The 18,661-nt window shown below is 45.3% G+C and overlaps 1 protein-coding gene across 1 annotated transcript in view; it reads right to left on the bottom strand.

The window, feature by feature from the left end:
• Positions 1–1,670: 1,670 nt before the first annotated feature.
• The window catches only part of LOC109919026 (butyrophilin subfamily 3 member A1-like), a 23,546-nt gene continuing 6,555 nt past the window's right edge, over positions 1,671–18,661 (bottom strand). Inside the window, exons 4-12 of the mRNA XM_048616558.1 lie at positions 15,788–16,072; positions 14,415–14,534; positions 13,685–13,711; positions 11,493–11,519; positions 9,806–9,826; positions 9,285–9,305; positions 7,895–7,921; positions 5,296–5,322; positions 1,671–4,347 (exon numbers count right to left, since the gene is read on the bottom strand). Coding sequence (XP_048472515.1) covers positions 3,833–4,347; positions 5,296–5,322; positions 7,895–7,921; positions 9,285–9,305; positions 9,806–9,826; positions 11,493–11,519; positions 13,685–13,711; positions 14,415–14,534; positions 15,788–16,072 — 1,070 coding nt within the window. The 3' untranslated portion in view covers positions 1,671–3,832. The remainder of the gene's footprint in view (positions 4,348–5,295; positions 5,323–7,894; positions 7,922–9,284; positions 9,306–9,805; positions 9,827–11,492; positions 11,520–13,684; positions 13,712–14,414; positions 14,535–15,787; positions 16,073–18,661) is intronic.

Here is an 18,661-nt window from a genome sequence, read left to right as displayed (position 1 = left end):
ACACTATTAAGGGGAAGTGGTAATTACAGGAATACAGAAACAGAGTAGACCATTCAGCCCCTCAAAATATTTTCCATCATTGAATGAAATTATGGCTGAGTTGTGGTCTAACTCCATATAGCTAACTTTGGCCCATAACCCATCATACCCTTGCTTCAGAAAAAATGATCTACCTCAGATTTAAAATTAACAACTGATCCTGCATCCACTACCATGTGGAAGAGAGTTCCAAAACTCTCTGTGCACCTTTGTGTGTTGAAGTGCTTCCCAATATTTCTCCTGAATTTTCTGACCCTAATTCTCACTCTGCGCCCGGTAGGTTTAGAATCGCAATGCAGTGGAAAGAGTTTTATCTCCAACTACCCTGTCTTTTCCTATTAATATCCTATGAGGGAAAGGTGTGAATCAGGAGGGTGGAGAGGAAAGAGTAAGAGGGAGCAGTATGCTCATTCTGTATCTCTGTCTGTCCACATCTTTGTCTCTCTGTCTCAGCTCAGGAACAATCGAAGCCCGGAGAGATTAATTTAAATTTTATGTATATTCCCTCTAAAACCGTGGCTTCTGTTATTGTTTTTCACTTCTTTGTGAATGATGAGATAGAACATACATAGGAACAAAGGACTTAAGAGCAGGAATAGGTCACCTGGCCTATCAAGCTGTTCTGACGTTCAATGAGATCTCACCTCCATTTTCCTGTCTGCATAATTTAACCTTTCACTCCCTTATCTATGAAAAATCTATCAAATTCAACTTTGAATAATTTTAAAGACCCAGCCACCTGTTCTTTCTAGGGAAGACAATTCCTCATTTCAATGACCCTCAAAAAGCAATTCTGCTCTTGATCTTTAAAGGGAGACTTTTCATTCTTAAACTATGTTGCATAGTTTTAGTCTTTTCGCCCACAACCTGCAAGAGGAAACAACCTTTGGGTTTCCACCCCATCACTTCCTTAAGATCCTATATCATTCCTCATTTTGCCAACAGTCCTGCCCTGCCTGTTCAAATCTCTTCATTTCCTTGTTCTGTTTAAAAGATCCCTATGCATCTCATTTCCCAACCTACTCTGCCATTCTATCATCGTCTGTAAGCAATGGAACACTGCCACCTGCATGTTTACCTCCAAACCACTCACCATCTGATATGCAACTATATCAGTGCTCCTTCATTGTTACTGTGGACGGTATTGTGGAACTGCCTCCCTAATGGCATTGGGTTTACCGAGAACAAATCAACTTTAGCGTCAGTCTGCATTTCAAACCAGCCATCGAACCAACTGAGCTAACTGACAACCCATTCACCATGAAGACATGGGCATTGCTTGAATGTATTCCTGAGGGTTTCATCACATAATTGCCCTGCCTGCCATCTCCCAACCTCTCTCTCCCATCATTGGTCACCCACAATATCTATCCTCACAGTAACTACCTGTCTCCAGCCAGCCAATTGGATGTTAAGCATCTCCCACATTTTCATAACCAGTGAATGAAAGTGTTGATTGAAAATAATTCTTTACATGAGCCCAATGAATTATTTCACACCCTGTCTGCAGGATCCCAAATCCAGGAGAGTTTGGATCAATCCTGGAGAATCAGTAAGCTGGCTTTTCCCAAGAACTGAACTAACCATTGTGTTTCAGTGCGAATGCAGGAGAACAGAGGAGACTTCCCAGCTGTGGAAATTCATTTCTGTTTTAATAAAAAATATGCAGCGTAGTCCTTAAAAGAACACAATGATTAAAATAATCAAATTTATATAACATCTTTTATGTAATAAAAGATCAAAAGGCACTTCACAGGACTGCAAATGTACAAACTTCAGCATTTAGCACATCTGGGTGGTGATGTCAGATGGTCATTCGTTCAGTCAGCAGGATTTTAAGAGGTGTCTTGATTTTTGAAAATGTGGCAGAGGGGTTAGAGGTGGAAGAGAGACCACGACTTCTGATTGCATGATCCCGAATGATGACGCAATTAAAAGCACTATCATCTTTCAAGAGGCCAGAATAAGAGGAACAAAGACATCTTGTGGGGGGTTGAGGGGGGGTTCACGGAGCTGAGGGACCATGTAGAGATGGAAAGGGTTGGTGGGAGATGGAGGGATCTGAAAACAATGATGAGAATTTTAAAACCTGGGAGTCAATGCAGGTCAGCAAGAACTGGGGCAAGGGGACAACGGGATTTACTGCAAGTAAAGGACCCTTTGCAGTTTTGTGGTCAACCTCAGGTTAATGAAGCATAGAACGTGGGGGAACTAGCCAGGAGTGCACTGAAATAATCGAGCCCAGAGGACACCACTGTGAGGATGAAGGTTTCAACAGCAGATAAGCTGAGATGAGTGTGGAATCAGGGGATTTTATCCCAGTGACTGACTATGTCCATTACCCTCGCAAGACTTTGAGAGGAAGCCAATTTGATGTTATGTTTGACTTCATGATTCCTGGCCCTGTAGTGAAAAACAGAGTGAGGTGGAATTAGGCAGCCTTGGTGAGAGTTGCTTGGAATCTCACCTTCAGGTCAAATTGTGAGCAGACTGGCATTATCCGAGACTGTCGTCAAGGTGACAGAAGGAGCTGGTAACTCAGGAACTGTGTTTGGAGTGGAACTGAAAACAACGGGTTTGGTCTTCCCAATATTTAATTGGAGAGAATGTTCTTGTTCACCCAGTACTGGAAGTTCAGCCAGCTGCCTGATAATTTAACATTGTAGGAGGGTCGAGAGTGCTGGGCATTGAGGTAGAGCTGGGTGTGGTCAGTGTTAAGGAAGAGAGCTAATTCTCTTGATGGATGGTGTCACCAAGGGACAGCAGTTGGCTAAGAGGGAATGTTGCCTGGAATAGTGAGTGCTTTTAGTAGATAAGAGCACGGAACTAATACTGTCACGGTTTATGTAGTTCAGCAAGATCATATGACAAATGGTTAAACTAATTGTCCATCACATCTGAATCCTCTAGAATTACAGGGTAGGGATGAGGAGCAGATTGGGCTAATGGCCAAGATGGCAGAGAGAGAGAGACTGGGGCATCAAAAGTTGACATAAATTGAATGAAAGGTCTCGGTTTCAGAACCATTGGCTTTTGGAGCAGGAAGGAATTGTCTTTTGGATTGAAATCCCCAGAAGAGCTGAAATTCAACACAAAAGGTGCAGAGTTGCCACTTCCTGTGCTTCAAATAAGCCATCTTTCTAACCTTAGTCATAACTTAATCTGAGTTTAGCTGAACATTCAACACCAACTTCACTGACACTTAACTGCTTTACAGAAGGAGCAGATGCATTAGTGTTGAATAAAGGAGCATTTATTGCTCAAGCAGAGACTGGGATAGAAACCTGTGTCCCAAGAGCATTAATCAGATTGCTAGTCATTAGAAGTACATCATCATCTCCTTTTACATCTGCACTATCTCAGCCACTCTCATGTGTTTATCCAGCTTCCCCTTAAGTATGTTACTATTCATTTCAATTGCTCCATTTGGATTTATTAAGAATTACTTTCGATTTATGGTACTGATTTTTGGTCTAGCCCATCACCATTCGAGTCAATACTTTCAAGATGGGAATGGGCCTGTGAAGGGTGAGTGGGACAAGAGCTCGGGGCAACAAAAGCAACGTGTACAAACTACTTGTGTCACCCACACAAGTGCCAGCGTTGATTCTCTTCACTGAGCATGATGTATCATGCAAACCATGTACAAATAAAAATGGCAATGCCTGTATCACTTATCACAATCTCTTCCCCTTTGCAAAAAGTGAATTAGTTTCGCTCCTTCTCGATCTTGTCCATCTTTCTTCTCCAAGGCCCCGTGGATAAGGGCTGTTCGGGGATGGACAATGGGGAATTAAAGGGGGCAGATTGTCATCCCCTCTTGGGATCCCCAGGGGCTGAAGAATGGGTAGATTTCCTCTGTGAATTTCGCCGTGCAGCTGTAGATTTGCTCCATGCAGTCAGCATCATAGAAACGAACTGTCCCCTCCTCGTAGTTCAGGTAGATGCCAATTTTCGGAGCAATCGTCTTGTACTCAAGTTCTACAGGCATCGCTTCATAGGCCTCATAGGTATCACCCCGCTTCCCGATGGTCCAATACCCGTTCTCCGGGCTCAGTGTGATCCATTCGTTCCTGGAGATGGATTTCTCGACCACTCCCAGATCCCAGTCAGGCTTGTTGCCCACCAGCACCTCCCAGTATTGGCTCCCACTCTTGTACCCTTCTTTCGCGATCACAAAGAGCCGGGAGGTGAACCTCTTCGGGCTTTCCGGAAGGTCCAGCCAATTTTCACTGAACGTCACGGTCAGCTGGTCCTCTGAGATTATCAGGTAGGGGTTGGCGGTCTCTGGGTCAAAGGTCACAGGTACTGTCAACACAAAAGGAAGTCACAGGTCAGGCCTTTGACACTAACTTTCAGCATTCTCCAGAAATCACTGATGTGAGTGGGCAACTGGAAAACGTTTAAAGAACCACAGCATAGGAGGAGGCCATTCAGCCTATTGTGAGTGTGACGGCTCTTTGGTAGAGTTACCCGATCAGTCCCATGCCTTTTCCCTACGGTAGAAAGGGACGTTGAAATGGATCAAGCTTCGATCAAGCCCCATATACCACACAGTTCTGGGCACCAATACAGAAAGAGGCTATGGTAGCCTTGGAGTGGATGCATTACAGTTCCACCAAAATACAACTGAAGTGAACAAGATTAAATAGATCTGGTTTTGTATATCATAAATATAGAAAATGAAGGAATGTTCCAACTGACATATTTAATAGTTAAAGGATTCGATCGGAGGGTGACAGGGAGAAACAATTCCCTCTGGTTGTGTGTGGGGGGCAGGGTACACAGAAGGACAGAATCTCAAACCCTAACCAAGGCTGTTCGGGCTACATCAGGAAGCAATTTTTCACACAAAGGAGAGTGAAGATCTGGAACTCTTCCCCCAGAACATATTATTGAGGGAGCTACAATGGAAGCAACATTTTTTTTAATATCAAAGATCAGTTCTTCAGTTAATGTGCACGATTGGGGCCATAGAGACAAGTTGTGTACAAACTTGGCCAGCACATGAGGAGACTGTGCCAGGTTTTAATGGGTCGAGGGATGAATGATTGGCTGGAGAATTCTCCTGCTCTTTACATGACGCTGTGTGACCTTAAACAGCACTTCTCAAAGGATGGCCTTCGTACTTTAACTCCCCATCAAAGGCAGAGTTCTGGTTATCTTAAACCTGAAGGGAGTGGAACAGAGCTCCCAGCGTGATTCCCGGGAAATGGGGGAAGAACGTGTCAAAGTGACCAGAAAACCCCTCCTCACCTGCAGCAGCAATGACCCTTTCGGCAGCTGAAAACACAGAGAATCGAAGTTAAAGGATCATTGAACATTTTCTTTAACCACCACTACCAGCACCTCACCCACCCACCACCAACACAGCTTGACTCATTTTGTGACAAATAACCACTACCTACGACCCCTCCATCCCCCCATACAAGCATTAATGCATTCAACAACTGTCAGCATTACTTGAGGTCTTGCAGAGTATAAAGGAAGCTGAAAAGAACTTAAACACGAAATTAGGAGGGCTAGAAGGCACCATGATGTGTCCTTGGCTTGTATGATTAAGGAGAATCCCAAGGCATTTTATACATATATTAGGAGCAAGGGGTAGCTCAGAAAAGGGTAGGTCCACTCAAGGACAAAGGTAGGAATTTATGTGTGGAGCCACAGGAAGTGGGGCTGTTCCTCAATGCATACTTTCCATTAGCATTCACCAAGGAGACGGACATGGATCATGGTAAGATGAGAGGGGAGTATGTTGATATTCCGGGGCTTGTCAATATGAAAAAGCAGGTGTTTGAAAAACATTAGGGCAGATAAGTTCCCAGGGTCTGATGGGATCTAGGATACTGAAGGGGGCAAGGGAGGAGTTTGATGGGACCTTGACAGAGATGTTTGTACCCTCTTTAGCCACAGGCAAGGTCCCAGACAACTGGATAATAGCTAAGATTCTTTCATTGTTTAAGAAATGCAACAGGGATAATGCAGGAAATTATAGGCTGGTGAGTCTTACATCAGTGGTAGGGAAATTATTGGAGAAAATTCTTAGGGACAGGATTCACTCGTGTTTGGAAAAGAATGGACTTATTCAGGATAGTCATCATGGCTTAGTTCAAGGGAGGTCTTGTCTCACAAATTTGAATTTTTTTGAGGAAGTGACAATGATAATTGATGTAGGAGGGCGGTGGATGTTGTCTACATGCACTTTACTGAAGCATTTGACAAGGTCTTCATGATAGGCTGGACCAGAAGATTAAGGCACATGGGATCTAGGGTGAGTTGGTAAGTTGGATACAAAATTGGCTTTGATCTTGGAAGACAGAGGGTAGTTGTGGAGGGGTATTTTACTGACTGGAGGAAAGTGATCAGTGGTGTTCCACAAGGATCAGTCCTGGGACCTCAGTTGTTTGTAGTATATATAAATTATTTGGATGAAAATGTAGGTAGTCTGATTAGTACATTTGCAGATGACATGAAAATTGGTGGAGTTCTGGAGAAAATGATCAATGAATAGAGTTACAATTTGGAAAGTTGAGTGGAGAAATGGCAGATGGATTTTAATCTGGACAAGTGTGAGGTGTTGCACTGTGGGAGGTCAAATGTAAGAGGAAGGTATACAGTAAATGGCAGGACCCAGAGGATCATTGATTAAAGAGGGATCCTGGTGTGCAAGTCCATAGCTCCCTGAAAGTAGTAACACAAATGGATAAGATAATAAAGAAGGCATACAGCATGCTTGCCTTCATCAGTCGGTGCATTGAGTATAAAAGTTGGCAAGTCATGTTGCAGCTGTTCAAGACTTCAGTTAGGTCACATTTGGAGTACTGTGTGCAGTTCTGATCACCACACTATTGGGAGGATGTGGAGGCTTTGGAGAGAATGCAAAAGAGGTTTACCAGGACATTGCCTGGATTGGAGCACATTATCTATAAGGTGAGATTGGACAAACTTGGATTGTTTTCAAAAGAGCTTCAGAGATGACGGGCAAACTGATAGAAGTTATAAAATTTTGTGGGGCGTGGATAGTCCCAAGGTGGAAATGTCAAATACAAGGGGCATCGATTTAAGGTGAGAGGGGAAACATTTAAAGGAGATGTGCAAAGCAAGTTTTTTTTTACGTAGAGGGTGGTAGGTGCCTAGAATGCTCTGTCAGGGGACACGCTAAAGGCAGAGATGATAGCAATGTTTAAGAGGCATTTAGACAGACACACAAACAGGCATTAAATAGACAGATTATGGACCACATGCAGGCAGGTGGGACTAGCTTAGAACGCCATCATGGACGGCACAGACGTGGTGGGCCGAAGGACCTGTTCCTGTGCTGTACTGTTCTATGCTCCACCGTGCAGTGCCCGATGTTCTGGAAACATAGAAACAGTTATAATCTTTCCACAAAAATCGAGGAAGGATTTTAGCTTTCCCACAGCGGAGATGTCACTGATGGGAAACAGTTGAGGTCTTCTCAAGGGATGGGCTTTGTTGGGTCAATGGGCTTTTCTGATCCGTAACTTTTAGCTGTCAGGGAGAGGAGTGATGACCCCCTGTCCAGGTACATGTACGAGGGTCAGTAACACATCAAAGGCATACAGCCAGACTAATATTCCACAGCTCCACTCCATCCCATCAATCAACACTATCACTGAATCTTTACAGTGTTGACAGATGCCATTCAGCCCATTGGTGCTGGCATCTATCAAATCTCCAAACATTGATAGGACAGTGGGATAAGCCAACAGGCTATCTAGCCTTTCTGTGAAAGTGGAGGGAGTCAGGTTCAGATGGGAGCACACTGTGGAGGTCAGAGATAGAGAAACACTGAGAATTTGACCAGTGCTGCACCAGCCCATTGAGACCTTACCTGTTTGGGAAAGAATCTTCTCCAGAGCTGTAATGAAGCAAAGATATCTTCATTAATAAAACATTACCTCCCTGTGGCATGACCAATGCTCTACTCAATCAGAACAAGACCACCAATCCTACCACAAACTCATCCAATCAGAAAAGTCAAGTCCACTTATTCCACCTCCCAATGCTGTCCAACTATACCCAGCCTCAGCTCATCCATCACTGAAACTCTCATCCATTCCTATGTTACCTCAAGACCATATTATTCCAATATCTTCCCACCACAATCCTCAGTCAACATGACGGAAGGAGACAGAGAGCAACAGAAACAGCGTGACAGAAAGCGAGCGAGAGTGCGAGAGACACACAATGATAGATCGAGTGAGAGGCAGGCAAAGTGAGGCAGTGAGGCAGTGGGACAGTGGGACAGTGGGACAGTGGGACAGTGAGACAGTGAGACAGTGAGACAGACAGTGACAGAGAGAGGCAGACAAGAGGAGGCAGTGGGAGAGAGGTAGAATAAGGGATATACACACTAGGTCACATAAATTTACGCCTCAGGACAGGGAGCAGGCCACTCAGCCCCTCGAGTCTATTCTGCACATTCAATGGCTGATTTGATTCATTCACATTTCCTCCTACCCTTTCTGATAGCCTTTCACCTCTTTCTCAGCAAGTATCTAGCAACATCTGCATTAATAGTATTCAAAGTTAGAAATCACACAACACCAGGTTATTGTCCAACAGGTTTATTTGAAACCACAAGCTTTTGGTGCGATGTTTCTTTGTCAAGTGAAGTCCTGATGAAGCAGCAGCATTCTAGAAGCTTGTAATTTCAAATAAACCTGTTAGACTGCAACCTGGTGTCTTGTGACTTCTGACTTTGTTCATCCCAGTCCATCACTGGCACCTCCACATCATGGCATTTATAGTATTCAAAGACTCTGCTTCCACCACCTTCTGAGGAAAAGACTCATGATCAGGGCAAGCTCGAAGGGCCGAGTGGCCTACTCCTACTTCCTTTGTTTCTAAATAAATGCTACAGGTCCACTGGACAGATACAGGCCATTCAGCCCAGGAGGTCAATCTCAATGATTTCCTCCAGCATTAGAAACATCTTTTCCATGTCTACTGTATGGAAGCTCCTTTCAAAACTTTAATAATTTAAATCTGAAAGTCCCATCCTCAGTCTTTCTGTTCAGCCTTGGTTATTGGGTTTATCCTCTCAGATTTCATTTTCCAATTCCATGTCCAACTCAAGAAAGACAGAGACAAAGAAAGAGGACCCCAGTATGTATTTAAATTGCAGCTTAAGGTGGAGGAACGTACCCAGGTTCAGCCACAGTGAGAATCAGAATGTGAGAGAGAAGCATCCCTCTCACATTGGATTGAGAGTAACTTACCTAAATTAGCATTAGCACTCTCTGTGAGAAAACAAAGCAAAGAAAAAAACACTTAATTAGTGATAGTAGAGAAACAATCTTCATGCTTGAAATTATTAACTGATAGAAACTGGATCAGGACAGGCTTTCATTGTCCAGGGAGACACAGAGACATCTTTCATTGTGACTGGCTTTGGATCTAGATCAGATTTCTGCATGGACCTGGCCTAGGGCATGAATCAGATCTCTGCCAGAACTTCACATAGTATCTGGGTCAGATCCCTGTCTGGACCTCACCTATTATCTGGATCAGAGCTCTGCCTAGCCCTTGGAGGGGGGAAGCAGGATGCTTTGTACTCACCAACTAGTGGTAGGCTATTAGCCACAAGCTACCACCTACTAAAAGACAGATCATTCCCAGGTTTGGGATCAAAATCCATCAATCCCAATTGAAACGAGAAACCAACGGAACATATCCAACTCAGTGATGTGGATACAAGTCAAAACAACAGTCAACAGAAACACTGAATTAGAAAACTCACCAACATTGTTCTCAAGGTCCTCTGAAAAAGGAAAAAGACACATCAAGGATGAGCTGCGACCATCAGTTCAGAAGATTGGAAATTTATAGAACACACCGCTGCTACTGAGCACCAGGGGTAGAGAGAGGGAAGGGTGTGGTGCCAGTCAAATGGACTGCTATTTCCTCGATGGTGTCAAGCCTCTTGAGTGTTTAGGAGCTGTATTCATCCAGACAAGTAGGGAGTATCCCATCACAGTTCTGACTTGCGCGTTGTAAGTGGAATAATATTAAAACTTTTAACAGTCCTCTTGACACCTACAAATGGCAGATATCATCTCATTGATCTGAACCAGAGAAAGATGGTGCCTGTCAGTGAAACTCAACCAGAGGTCTGGAGCAGGCCTATGGCTGTATTTTGGAATACAGCATCCCAATTAACTCAGCTCCAGGACATCTCTGCAGGAGTTCCTCAGGGTAGTGTCCCAAGCCCAACCATCTTTACCTGCTTTGGCAATGACCTTCTTTCAACCATAAGGCCAGAATGGGGGTGTTCGCTGCTGACTGAACAATATTCAGCACCATTCATGACTCCCCAGTTACTGAACACAGCTCGTGTTCAAATACAACGGGATCGGGACGATATCCAGGCTTGGGCTGACAAGTAGGAAGTAACATTTGCGCCACACAAATACCAGGCAATGACCATCACCAATGTGAGATAATGTAACCAGTGCCACTTGAAAAGTTAATGGTGTTACCATCACGGAATACCCCCACAATCAAATCCTGGGGATACCATTAACCAAAAACTCAACTGGACTCACCAGATAAGCAGAATGGCTGCAAGAGAATATCAGACACTAGGAATACTGCGGTGAGTAACTCACATCCTGACTCCCAAAGCCTGTCCAAGGGACAAGTCAGGAGTGTGATGGAATACTCCCCCCTTCTGTGTATGAGTGCAGCCCCAACAACACTCAAGAAGGACAAAGCAGCCCGCTTGATTGGCACCACATCCACAAATATCCATTCCCTCCACCACTGACACTCAGTAGCAACAGTGTGTACTATTTACAAGGTGCACTACAGAAATTCACCAAAGATCCTCAGACAGCACCTTCCATACCCATAACCACTTCCATCTAGAAGGACAATGGCAGTAGATACGTAGGAACACCACCACCTGCAAGCTTTCGTTCAAGTCATTCACCATTGTGACTTGGAAATATATCACCGTTCCTTCAATGTCGCTGCGTCAGAATCCTGGAATTCCCTCCTTAAGGGTTTTGTGGATCTACCTACAGCACATGGACTGCAGGGATTAAAAAGGCAGCTGACCACCACCTTCTCAAAGGGACGGTCAATAGACATGCAGGCCCAACCAGCGATGCCCACAGCCCATGAGTGCATAAGACAAAACTGACTGCAACAGGCACACTGGAACACATTGTCCCACTGGCTACAGGGGCCTCTCTGGGACACTCTGTCCCACTGGCTACAGGGGGCTCTCTGGGACACTCTGTCCCACTGACTGCAGGGGGCCAGAGTTCTTCAACAGCAAGCACAGTACCGTGGAACCCTCTACGTGGTCCCCTTTATCTTGGACTGAGCGCTCAGTGACAGTCAAGATTCATCAAGTGCAAACATTTGTGAGATTGAAGGAACACTCTCAACAGTAGATGGGAAATAGCTGAACTGATTCTTACTTGTTTGATTGCATAGCTCTTCATACTCTGCAATAAAAAGAACAAGGATCAATGGGCAACCATGGTCAACAACAATAAAAACTTGTATTTACAGAGAATCTTTAACATAGTAACACATCCCAAGGTGCTTCACAAGAGTGAACAAAATTAGATAGCTAGCCAAATAAGGAAATATGAGCAGCTTTTCAAAAGGGTACACAGAGAGATAAGACTTTGGTCATCTTTTCAGTATGCTGGAATGTCGGAGAGGTTTCCGGTGGGTCTTTCAAAGCTCAGGGCCCAGGTATCAGCAGTGGAGATTTTAAAATCAGGATTCGAAGGTTGATAGGGACTGGAATCCAACGTTTGTCAGTGACCCCAGGAGTTAACTATCGGCAAATGATCATTAACTAACAATGAAGCTTGGCAGTCCAGCTCAGAAACAATGATAGAGGATTAGAATACAAAGGGATTGGAGGCCCAGTGAGATTAGGATCTCTCATGGCACAATGATAGTGTGCCTACGTCTGATCCAGAAGTCTTGGGTTCAAGTCCCAACTGCACCAGAGGTTAATTAAGAGTATCGGGACACCCAGTGAGTATGATCCTAGCCTTTGAGTCAGCAGCTGAGATCAAATCCTGCTCCAGGACTGATGATCACAGAAGGGGCATTCATAAGATGGGTAACTATCAACCTGTAAATCCTTACAGCAGATGCTGAGACTGGGAGAGTCTCTTGATTAGCCAAATTCCATGCAGAGAGATCCCCTTCAATCTATAGGCTCTTAAACATGTTCCCAGGAAAAACCAAGCTATGGGAAGACACCAGGGCAGGTCTTTTGTCTGCCTCACAAACCAGTAGGTGTGAGGAGAATACTAGGGGGATAGAAATCATGTCTCAGCTACACAAAGCCCTCATCTGACCTTATGCATAATACTGTATTCAATTCTGGGCACCACACCTTAGAAATGTGCATTGACCCTACAGGCAGTACAAAGTCAATTTGCCAGAATGATACCAGGATTCCAAGTATCAAACTGTGAGGAGACATGACACAAGCAAGGGTTGTTACTTCCTAGAAATAAGAAGAGTAATAAGCGTTTGGTCAAAATTTTCAAGACATTAAAGAGAACAGTGAGTATCTATTTCTGTTGGTTAGACAGACTCGGACGAGGAAGCAGAGGGTAGAAACTGGGGCCTAATTTCTCAGGAATAAAATTTACAAATGCGTCCAAGCAGAAGGGTGGAGGATGTTTGGAATTCTCTTCCACAAAGAGCAACTAATGCCGAGTCAACTGTTCATTTTGATTAGTAGATTGGTAGACATGGGCCAAAGGTAAATGGAGCTTGGGCACAGATCAACTATTGACTGGTGGGACAAGGTTTTCTCCTATTGCTAACTTTCTGATTCGTTTTGAAGAGGTAGATGTCCCTGACCTCTCCCTCAGTGAATTATTAAGGAGATGGTGATGAAATATCTTCAATGACTTCCAGGGTCCCTCAGAGAGCTTCGCTGATGGACCATGTCATAGTGGGCCCAGATTCAGGAGTAGGCCAGACTGGCAGGCTGGGTACAGATTCCTCTGTACTGAACGTATGAACAAGGAGCAGGAATAGATCATTCAGGCCCTCGAGACTATCCCACTATTCAATCATTATTACCATTAGTAGCTTCACCCACCCAGTTGTCTACATCTGTCTTTTCACAATAAAAATCTCACCAACATTTCTCCACAATCAATTCTTTTCCCTGTCACTGACCTAAAATGATTGGATCTCATGGACTCCACTTTCCCAACCTGCTCCTGCCTAGGACTGAATTCACAGATTGAGATTCTGGGTTTGGCAACGGCCAAAACTCCTACAGTTCGTCCAGTGGCAATTCTAATTTTCACAAACTAAATCCAAGGGCAACAGTTTGAAAAGCCTCAGAGAAAAGACAGAACAAAACAGTTTGCCAAATAAACTGGCATCCACCCAAGGACAGGCCCTCGGTTTAAGGTCCTATTGGGAAGATGGCATCGAGGATAGTACGGTATTCCCTCAGGATGCCCTGGAAGTAAGAAGCTTGCCTCCCTGCCAATATCTCTATAGAGTAGGATTTTAGCCCCTGAGTTGCTGAGTCAGGGATAATCATTGAATCACTGTTGTACAAGAGATACGGAACTGCTAAAGGGGGAAGAGGCAAATGCTTACATGAAACATTACATACCTTTGATTGTTGGGCGTTTGTGTAGCTCTGAAAGAGAACAGAGAGGTTTTTCCACATGATGCACTGTTAGATTTGACACATATGCACATACTTTCATGTGCATTCCTCAAATGGTACACAGTTATGCGGTAATCATACACACAATACTTCTTGCATTGTGAAAGTCAAATCCTTTCCCCCCACCTTTAATCAGAAAGCATATTGTAAAATAGTGTGCATACAATTTCCTGTCACTCTCTAGATTCACAGTTCCACCATCTAGAATGCACTCTACCCTACTGCAGACCCTCCCCCTACACCTCCTCATCAGAATCCAAATCTCCAAAGACCCCTTTATGGATGTCTGTTCACAATTCTTACAATGCGACTGTTTAACTCAAGCACAACATATTTTTTCTTCCCCCATTTCAAATCTGAAAGTGGCAAGATTTTGTCTCCAAATGGAACCGAGCAACAAAATGGTCCCTTTCCTCAGAATTTTCTCAAAATGGCGCCTGGGCCCAATTCAGCATGGTGCACTACTCAAGAATGGTACACTGACACAAAGATGGCACTCTATCTCACTGTGGCAACCAGTGCCCAAAATGCCTTGCTTCCAAAGCAAAAGCTGCCATTTCACAATTGCCACATTTCATTCAAACGGCACCATGTGTCAAATTGTCACCCTGTTTTAAAGTGGCGACCCCTCTCAAAATGGTGCCTTTCTTTGTCAGTGACCAGTATGTCATACCTTTTATATGTTTCTGCTGTTTGTACTGATAGTAACCGGCAGCTGCCAGTAATCCAAAGAGCAAAATGAGAAACAGGATGAAGGCGGTGAAGAAACGTGACATCCTGGGAAAGAATTCATCTGGAAATGGGATCAGAAGAAAACTCCATTAAAAGCGAAGTTATCAAATGGACTGCAGTTCTGATCCTTAGCACACCTCCCCCCCCCCCCGCCCCACCCAAGCAGGCCTCTTTGTCGCCAGCGAAGTCTTCCCATCACCAATCTAACTACCAGCAAGTGGGGAAGTGATTATGACCACACATCTGTGCCATCTTAACCTCTGGCTGTTTAGAAGTCTGGATTGTCAGGGAACTATCTGACTAGGCGTTAAGCATGTTGCCAGGATCCCAGGAGGCAGGTGGCTCAGTCAGGTTGCAAGTTTAGAAATCAGCTCCCTTACTTCCTGGCCCTGGGATCATTGAGGGCGAGTGTGAAAAGGACCTGCTCTCTGCCCTGATGGAGACCAACCATGATTCCTGGTTACACTTATGCCACAGCAGGAGTCAATTTATTCCATCCAGCTGGTGTCAGCCTAATCAACGTCCTGATCGCAAATAAAAGCAAAGTGCTGTGAAAAGCTGAAATAGATTCAGAGAGAAAGCTGGAGAAATTCAGCAGGTCTGGCTGCATCTGTGGAGAGAGAAACAGCTAACATTTCAAGTCCACTTTAACTCTCCTTCAGAAAAGAGGATGACAAAGTCAGTAAGGAAGGTGGGAAGAAGGTTGAGAGGATGGGACCTCCATGGTGACCTCAGCAGGAACTGAACCCTCACTATAGCATCACTCGACATCACAAACCCAGCCGTCCAGTCAACTGAGAGCTAACCAAGGTATGTTCCCATGTATCTGCTGCCTTTGTCCTTCTAGATGGTAATGGTCAAGGATCTGGAAGGTGTCATCTAAGGAGCCTTGGTGATTTACTGCAGTGCATCTTGTCAACAGTACACACTGTTGCTACTGAGTGTCGGTGATGGAGGGAGTGGATATTGTGCTAATCAAGCAGGTTGCTTTGTCCTGGATGGTGTCAAGCTTCTTGAGTGTTGTTGGGGCTGCACCCACCCTGGCAAGTTGGGAGTATTCCATCACACTCCTGACTTGTGCCTTGTAGATGGTGGACAGGCTTTGGGGATTTAGGAGGTGAGTTACTCACTGTGAGATTCCTAGGCTCTGACTTAGGGGTACAGTGCTTCCTTGGGACTGGACTGGAACCCCCTCTGCAAAGGGAGCACTGATGTCAACAGGGAATTTAATCGGCAGTGAAACGTCCGGGAGTTTCCACAGTCGCATTAGAAAACGTGCAATCCCCCTTTCTGCAGCCGAGTGCGCTCACTGACCTGGGATGCGGAGGCTGCTCTGCTGTGATCTCTTCAAGATGGCGCTCTTCACTAAACACCTGAAGGTGTCACTGGAGCCAGCTGTGACCTTGATGCTGCTCGAGACACTATATAGGCCATCTACGTTCTTCATCGATGTCATCGTTGCCTTCTCTGTCATGTTCTTGCCCCCGTTGTCTTCCCAGTGCATCATGGGAAGCGGGTACCAGCTAGACGAAGCACATTGCAGCTCAATTCCATCTTTCTGGTATCCGTCCAATCGTATCACAGGGCGCTGGCCAAAACCTACAACAAGAAGAGTCATTGGTCACGAGGAAGGAAAGGCTGGGAGAGACCGATGCCACTGCTTTTTCATTCAACTCTGAGTCCCTCCATGGCAACGGATCATGAGGTTAAGCCAGTCCGTTTGCTACGGGAGGCGAGGGAAGAGTTTGCTGCCCCTTTGGCAATGATGTTTACATCCTCACTGTCCACTGGAGTAGTACCAGATGATTGGAGGGTAGCAAATGTCGTTCCCTTGTTCAAGAAATAGAATAGGGATAATCCTGGGAATTACAGACTGGTCAGTTTTACTTCTGTGGTGGGCAAATTATTGGAGAGTATTCTGAGAGATAGTATTTATGATTATTTGGAAAAGCACAGTTTGATTAGAAATAGTCAGCATGGCTTTGTGAAGGGCAGGTCATGCCTCACAAGCCTTATTGAATTCTTTGAGACAAAACACATTGATGAAGGCAGAGCAGTGGATGTGGTGTATATGAATTTTAGCAAGGCATTTGATAAGGTTCCACGTGGTAGGCTCATTCAGAAAGTAAGGAGGCATGGGATTCAGGGATATCTGGCTGTCTGGATACAAAACTGGCTGTCCAACAGAAGACAGAGGGTGGTAGTAGATGGAAAGTATTCAGCCTGGAGCTCGTTGACCAGTGGTGTTCCGCAGGGATCTGTTCTGGGACCTCTGATCTTTGTGATCCTTATAAATGACTTGGATGAGGAAGTGGAAGGGTGGGTTAGTAAGTTTGCCGATTACACGAAGGTTGGTTGAGTTGTGGATAGTGTGGAGGGCTGTTGTAGGTTGCAACGGGACACTGACAGGATGCAGAGCTGGGCAAAGAAGTGGCAGATGGAATTCAACCCAGAAAAGTGTGAAGTGATTCATTTTGGAAGGTCGAATTTGAATGTAGAATACAGGGTTAATGGCAGGCTTCTTGGCAGTGTGGAAGAATAGAGGGATCTTGGGGTCCACATCCATAGATCCCTCAAAGTTGCTACCCAAGTTGATAGGGTTGTTAAGAAAGCATATGGTGTGTTGGCTTTGATTGGCAGAGGAATTGAGTTTAAGAGCCGTGAGGTTATGCTGCAGCTCTATAAAACTCTGGTTAGACCACACTTGGAATATTGTGTTCAGTTCTGGTCACCTCATTATAGGAAAGATGTGGAAATTTTAGAGAGGGTGCAGAGGAGATTTACCAGAATGCTTCCTGGACTGGACGGCAGGTCTTATGAGGAAAGGTTGAGGGAGCTAGGGCTTTTTTCATTGGAGCGAAGAAGGATGAGAGGTGACTTGATAGAGGTGTACAAGATGATAAGAAGCCTAGGCAGAGTGGATAGTCAGAGACTTTTTCCCAGGGTGGAAATAACTATTACGAGGGGACATAATTTTAAGGTGATTGGAGGAAGGTATAGGGGAGATGTCAGAGGTAGGTTCTTTACACAGAGAGTGGTGGGCATGTGGAATGTACTGCCGGCAGTGGTAGTGGAGTCAGATACTGTAGAGACATTTAAGCGACTCTTGGATAGGCACATGGAGGATAGTAAAATGTAGGGTGTGCAGGGTAGTTTGATCTTACTAGGATAATAGGTTGGCACAACATCATGGGCCGAAGGGCCTGTACTGTACTGTACTATTCTATGTTCTACGAACTTGATGTCATCCAAAATTCAGCAGCCTGTGCCTTCGGCCAAAGACCAGAGTAGATTTAGCGTAGTTTTGGCACTCCATCTGAGGCAAGAGTATCCTCCCTTAGGGAAGGGGATCACAACTACACACAATACTTCAGACGTGGTCTCCATAAGGCTCCTGATCTCATACCCTCTCACTGTGAAGGCCAACTTACCATTTACCTTTCGAGCTCTTACTTGCAGTGACTGGTGTGCAACAGAAACCAAATCACTTTGCACATCACCAAATTCACAATCTGCCACCACTGATCTGATACCTGACCAATCTGTTCTTCCCACCGTGTACAACTTCACAGTTAACCATGTTACTCTGCAGTTGCCATGCACATGCCCATTAACTCAGCTTGTCAAAATCGCCCTGTGGGTTCTTTGTTTCCCCCTTATCATTCATTATCCTGCCAGGTTGCTCCACTTTAGGCGCTGGGGTGAGTGCAAGTCAGGGAGGGCGCGAACAGAGGGGAGTGGAGGGGGATGAACTGAGGGGAGTGGAGGGGGATGAACTGAGGGGGGCAAGCAGAGGGATGTGGGGGTGGAGAACAGAGGGGAGTGCAAAGGGGGAACAAAGGGGAGTGGAGGTGGGGAAGACAGGAGAGTGGGGGGGCAGAGAGGGGAGTGGATGGGGGGAAAGAGAAGGGAGTGGTGGGGGGGAAGAGAGGGGAGTGGAGGCACGGGAAGACAGGAGAGTGGAGGGAGCAAAAGAGAGGGGAGTAGAGGAGGGAAATGAGAGGGGGAGTAGAGGAGGGAAAAGAGAGGGGAGTGGAGGCACGGGAAGAGAGGGGAGTGGAGGGAGCAAAAGAGGGGATTGGAGGCACAGGAAGAGATGGGAGTGGAGGCGTGGGAAGAGATGGGAGTGGAGGCGCAGGAAGAGAGGGGAGTAGAGGGGGCAAAAGAGAGGGGAATGGGGGGGGGGAA

The sequence above is a fragment of the Rhincodon typus genome, chromosome 35 (genome assembly GCF_021869965.1).
Source record: "Rhincodon typus isolate 14 chromosome 35, sRhiTyp1.1, whole genome shotgun sequence".
Classification (NCBI taxonomy): domain Eukaryota; kingdom Metazoa; phylum Chordata; class Chondrichthyes; order Orectolobiformes; family Rhincodontidae; genus Rhincodon; species Rhincodon typus.
Note: the sequence above shows the minus strand (reverse complement) of the source record. Positions and strands in the feature narration are given on the sequence as shown.